Source organism: Sander lucioperca, chromosome 16 (genome assembly GCF_008315115.2).
Source record: "Sander lucioperca isolate FBNREF2018 chromosome 16, SLUC_FBN_1.2, whole genome shotgun sequence".
NCBI classification, from domain to species: Eukaryota; Metazoa; Chordata; class Actinopteri; order Perciformes; family Percidae; genus Sander; species Sander lucioperca.
Genome location: NC_050188.1, coordinates 4,840,371 through 4,846,776, shown reverse-complemented (window position 1 = coordinate 4,846,776; position 6,406 = coordinate 4,840,371). Strand labels below are relative to the sequence as shown.

The 6,406-nt window shown below is 41.9% G+C and overlaps 1 protein-coding gene across 1 annotated transcript; it reads left to right on the top strand.

Moving 5' to 3' along the window:
• Positions 1-703: 703 nt before the first annotated feature.
• On the top strand, positions 704-6,132 carry LOC116041256 (CMP-N-acetylneuraminate-beta-galactosamide-alpha-2,3-sialyltransferase 1-like). Its single transcript, XM_035993468.1, has 6 exons — positions 704-994; positions 1,138-1,334; positions 1,473-1,652; positions 4,763-4,808; positions 4,913-5,032; positions 5,166-6,132. The coding sequence occupies exons 1-6, from the start codon at positions 764-766 to the stop codon at positions 5,331-5,333; spliced, it is 942 nt and encodes a 313-aa protein (XP_035849361.1). The 5' UTR covers positions 704-763; the 3' UTR covers positions 5,334-6,132.
• The last annotated feature ends 274 nt before the right edge of the window (positions 6,133-6,406 follow it).

Here is a 6,406-nt window from a genome sequence, read left to right as displayed (position 1 = left end):
AAACTTACTTGTATTCACTTTCCTGGAGCATATATATATATATTATATATAATAGCTGAAGGGAACATCGTGACTATTGTGTAGAATAAGGTTGGCGAAAAAGCCATTTGCCAACACTACATATCAAACAAAAGCCAGACACTATATAGTATTAAGTTGCTGTGAGCTGTAGCCTACATTCGCCACTTCTAACCAGAGGCAGAATATAAAGTAATCTTGGAGATTATTCCTTCACAGCGCTGTGCAATGGGAGAAAATCTCAGAGTTGAACTGGGCAGACACAGCACTTTTCATCAGACTCACCCTGGGTTAATTAAGTCTACTTCTAACTAATAACATTACCGTCGCCAAAATACCCCCACGAATCAAATCCCCTACTTCACCGTTAACTGTCAAGCCACTAAACCTGTATGGAAATTAACACCTCTGCTGAAATGTTAAATTTGTTAATGATCATACGACATGAGACAACAGCGTCTCTCTCTGCGCGCACACACACACACACACACACACACACACACGTGAGCTGGCCATATAAAGACTGAATTGCCTCAGCATCCCACAAGCAGCAATACCACAGGGCAAGCAATCGCCCGTTCCAAACAGGCACATTTTCAACGGGCACTGCACTAGTAGCTTTAAATTAACAATATGACAAGTTTTTCCTCATTTATGATTGTAGTCTCTCTTGTTTATTTCTCCACACACTTTGTCTACATATTGGAGCCGTTTCCTAATCAGAAGCATCACACAGGAAACAGAAATGATGAAATCAAAAGAGAAGGCGCTCATTGTCCTGCTGTGTGTGACTACTATCTGTGTGTCATGGAGAGGATATAGGCCATGCTCCCTGCCTCAGGACAAAAGCCTCTGTGCTTGTGAGCGATGTTTATCTGAAGATGATCCGTGGTTTATGAAGCGTTTCAACAAATCTGTTGAACCATTTTTGTCAGCAAACTACAATCTCTCAGAGGACGCTTTCAACTGGTGGAAGGTAAGTTGTAAACTTGCAAGAAAACAGTCTCTCAACCTGCACTTCAGATCAGGGAATACAATATAATCAACAGCCATCACCATGGTGACAACCCCTGCCATTGTGTTTATATAGTCAATCCATTTGTTTGGTGTGCCTGACAGCGCATACAGGGTGAAAAGCGCAGCTTCAGTACCTTCAGACAAATAGTGGACAGGCTGTTTCTGACGGTCCTACCCAGTCCAGATCTTCTAGAATCCAGCCCTGACCGCTGCAGGACTTGTGCTGTGGTGGGGAATTCTGTGAATTTGAGGAGATCACATTATGGACCGCTCATAGATTTCCATGATGTCATCATAAGGTAAGTCCTCAGGCTAAAGAAAGCTGTTTTCTTCTAATATTGTCTTTGGTCACAATGAGTTGAGCCAGTGGGACACACATCAAATGTATTTCATCAATGGACAGTGACATGTGAAATATATCCCGCTGCCCTATTTAGAATGAACGCTGGTCGAATCGAAGGCTATGAAGCAGATGTTGGGACCAGAACAACTCATCGTGTCATGTATCCAGAGAGTTCTGTAGATTTAGATAACACCACTCATCTTGTGCTGGCTCCATTTAAGATACTGCATTTTGAGTGGCTCACAAAGGCCCTCACCACAGGATTTCACGGACGGTGAGTCAGATTTTTATGGACTATGTGATAATTTGTCCATAGCAGAGTTTATTTAGTAAACGAAAACTGTGACAAAATATGTTCGTTTTTTTCCATGACCACAACGAACCAATGACGAGTCCGACCGACGTCATGAGCTCAGTGGGATTAAAATACATTTGTTATGTATTTAGATTAATAGCTTCACGAGATTTATCATACAAGCGTGGCAAAAATATTGACAGAAACCTTATATTTTACACATTCCTGTGTGTCCACTGCTAAATAATATTTTTAAAATGACGTGAATTAGATAAAACATAAGATTGTCACATTACTCAGTCAGAGCAGGTAACATTCCACAGGGAGAGTGAAAATGCCATGCGACTTATGCATGGTATAATTTATTTGGATACAAGCATTTTGGAAAATGAATGTGATTCTGAACATCGATGTCCGTGCTCCGCACAAGGCAGAGCTGAGAGGTATAATCAGTCACTCCAGGATTTCGCGGCCTTTTTTTTTAGATTGTTGTGGCTCAAAATACATGATTTTGCTGCAGCTTTTGTAAAAAATTGCCGTAAAAGTTGTGATGTCTTTTGTATTTTTTTTTGCAATGAAGTTGTGAAAGACAGTGACATTTTTTTTTTGGGTATACTTCTTTAAAAATAAAAATAAACTTGTTTTGGGGATGAATACAACTACTCTGGGCTGAGTTTTTCTAGTAACCTTACCTAAATGTCTCAGGATGCTGCAAATGTTGGTATGATATGAAAATGGCTGGTGGATTTAAAACAATAAAAAAAAAAAATTATTGAATTAATCATATTTGAACATATCTGTCAGTGGCTTGTTGATCTTTACATTGTTAGTTAATTTCCTATCCTGGCATGGCCTGGGACAGTTTGATAAAGCACTTATTGGACTTTAACTTAACATCGCACTTACAATAAAGGCTCTGACATACCAACACGACGGCTGACCGTCGGCAGAAAAGGCAGTCGGACTGATCATTCGGCTCCTGTCGGTCCAAAAAGTGCCTCGGAACACACCGAAGCAACGCCGACCTGAGTGTCCGTTCTGCGCGTGCGTGAGACATAATACGTCTCCATAACAGCAGGCGGCGCTAATCTGTATTGTCGCCCAAAATATGAAAACCGGAAATGAAGAACGCTAGTCAAGGGATAGCACTACACCAATCAAATTGGTCATTGAGTCCAACTGCCCGCCCACCGATTCAACATGTCAAATCGGCCAAAATGAAGGCCGACATCTCCTCTGACTGACGACAGCACGGAACACACCAAACAGACTAGAGTCACCGACCTCGCCAGACTGTCTGACGGCCGATAATCGGGTTGGTGTGTCAGGGCCTTAACGAGCGTAGCTGTCCTCAATTTAGGCCACTGCTTACGTCTCATCTCCGGTTTTTCCTGCATCCACCTGCATCTGTGTGTGCGCACGTCAGTCACGGGGGGAACTGAGCAGCAGCCCCGCCTGCTGCAGAGAGCCGACAGGATTGAAGCAGCAGCAGCTTTCAGCGACTTTGGTGAAAAATCATTACAGCATACATGACAGTGCGGATCCACTTTGGCGACACGACTGAAGCGTGGTGACGCAACGCCTCCCCTCATTTGTACGTTGATGGCCGTTCTCTCCATGGTTGATGCAAACCGACTGTAATGGCAGCTCAGTCGGAATATGATCTCGAATTTTACAAAAACGTTTTTCTGAAAACATTTTAAGCGAGAAATAGGCCATACAGTTGCTGAATCTGTCTTCATTTCAGATCGACAAAGGTCAGTTTGAAAGATTTTCGTCAGATTTTGAGAGGTGGCGAGCCGAGGACTCGCAAGAGACCTCCCCCAGTCTCCCCTGTGCTCTACTTCAATTGGATAGTCACGTCGCGTTCAAGGGATTCATTTGCATAAAGATGGGCATCGGCCAGCTTTTTGATGCATGGCCACGCAAAAAAGTGAAACCACCCTCTAGAGTGGAAATCTTAAAAACGCTCCACCGTGACGTTACCGTCTAAAGGGAAAAAAACGCAAAAGTCTGAAGACAGCGGTGTGGAGAGAGATGAGAAAAAGGCGTCCGGGCGGTCTGTTGTTACAGAGTAGGCTACAGAAATTATAGGCTCCTGTTATCTAAAAGATTTTCAATGTAATGACTCAATATTTAAATGATTTCGACAATGTGGTTATAGTTCGATGACCATATGTTGGCTATTCATTTGAGCCACAGTAGGCTACAACGTCGGATGAAGAGAAAGAGAGAGAGCGAGACGCAGCGGGCAGAGGAGGGTCTGCTTCAGCCTCCTCTGCCCGCTGCCTCTCACTCTCAAGCAGCTGCTGAAGGGCTGCGAGGCTCAGGATATTGGTAGTGCTCCCGTGGGTGCTGTGCTGGGGCTTATCACGGTCGACTGTGATCGGTCATCATCAGACAAACATGCAACTCCACCTCCTCGTCTTTCCAGACAAGCTTTTGTTGTTTTGGTTTAGCGCTACTAAGGAGAAAAGTAGAAAGAAGGTTCTACGTAGGCGCGCGGCCTTGGTGGTGTTGTGTAGCAGTGCCACCTAGCCACCTGGCGTGCATATTACATCGAATTTCACACACTTTTGCATCACCATATGCGCGCAGATCTGCCCCCTAAAACTCTCGTCTAAACGCGGAATAAAAGTGAGAACGCAACGCCACTTTTGCGTTTACTCTTCAGATCGTTTCCGTCTAAACATAGCCTTAGTATATTTTTAAGTAGTTCTGGCATTTTTATTTTTTTTTCATCTTTTTTATTAGCAACTATATTTCTTGTATTTTCTTTATGTGTGTGAGGTAGTATGTGTGTATGTCCTTAGTTACTTGAATGTTGCTGCTGGAACAGAGTAATTTCCCAATTTGGGATTAATAAAGTCCATCTATCTGTCTAACTAACAGCCATAGTAGTGTTCCACCAGGTTAGCAGTACAGTAGTCTATATCCTTTTGTGTTGCACTTCCTGGATTGCTCCAGTGCTGCAGGAAATTCCGCCGGATGCATGTATTTTGCAATGCATGTATTATGCACATATTTTTTCTGACAAAACCATACAATCACTTGATGTTGAATGTGACATTTTACGCCATTTTCAACAGATCATATGCACCAGTAAAATCAAAAGTCAAATCTAACAAGGATTTGGTAAGTAGTTTTTTGATGATGCATTCAACAGTAAACGTTATTGGTTGCCAGGGTCACGGTTAAAAAAACAAACTGGTTTAAAGCCTAATTCTGATTCACAACAGGTGATGGTCCTGAATCCAGCTTTTATGAGGTATGTTCATCACATGTGGCTGAAAAAGAAGGGCAAGTACCCCTCCACTGGCTTTCTGGCTTTGGTTCTTGCTCTGCATATGTGTGATGAGGTAAATTCATTTTTGGATTAGGGATTTCCTTTTGAATGTCAGCAAGTTGTTTTTCTTCTTTTATTTAGTGAGATTTTAGGCAGGCTGTTACTACGTCCTCGGTTACTGACATTTTTAACTTTTGTTTTCCTAGGTCAGTGTGTTTGGTTATGGAGCAGACAGTGATGGAAACTGGAGTCATTACTGGGAAAAACTCAGAAAGAAGAAGTTAAAAACTGGAGCACATCCTGGAGATACAGAGTATAGAATGATCCAGGAGCTAGATGAGCAACAGAAACTCAGGTTTTATACAGGGTTTTGATGTTTCTCTCAGCATTTAGAGGAAGGTTAGTAGTAGGTAACAGTAGAAGAACCTGAAGGGATTTCTGAGCTGCCAATTGTCTATGGTTTAGACAGATAGGGATCTTTGTGTTTTTGTATCTAAATATGCTGCGCTTACTAGGCAGATGCTACTTCTGGATTATGTACTGTAGAAAGCACAAGTTATAATTTTGACACACTAATTTGTGCCTAAATTATCCGATGTAACCTAAAATGTAATGGATAAAAAACTGTGCCAAAATGTCTTTTGTTTAGATTGAATCGGAAAGTCTGGGGTAACAATTAAGTGTGCTGTACATTATTTAAAGTATATACTGATGTGGTAACTGATTTAAAAACACGGTTTGTTTTTGGTGAACTTTTCTGTATTTTAATGTTAAACACTTGAATATACCTGCAAAGATACGTCAATGGAATTGTTTCCAATAAAAACTATGAATTTGTATCACAAATATTTTCAGCTTCAGAAGAACCTCATGGTGGCGCTAGAGAAAAAGTTAGAGGATCACCAACGTCATTAGGATCCATTTTCTAGAAACCATAAATATCTATGCCAAAGTTTGTGCCAATCCATCCTTTAGATGTTCAGATATTTCAGTCTTGACCATGGATGGTGTTGGTTTTATATCCCATTGATCTGTCTACTGAGTGATTTATTAGGCTCCTTTTAATTGCTTCAGATTAATTTTTTTCTTTGTTTCTTATGTGATGTGTCTTTAAATACAACACAGTCTCGCGGCAGTTCGTGAAATGGTCACGTAATTTTTCATCTATTCGTGTACACGTATATCTTGTTTTTTTCGTGATGGTCAGCACATTTTTTAAACTAATGTATTTCAATGGGAAGTATCTTTCGTGATCACAGCACGGTTGGGTTTAGGAAAACGTGACACGCGGGACATGATGCCCGGTCTCTGGGGGACGCGGGACAACAACAGGACGGTTGGGTTTAGGGAAAGAACGGGGAAACGAAACGTGACACGCGGGACACGATCCCCGGTCTCTGGGGGACGCGGGACAACAACGGGACGGTTGGGTTTAGGAAAAGAAGAA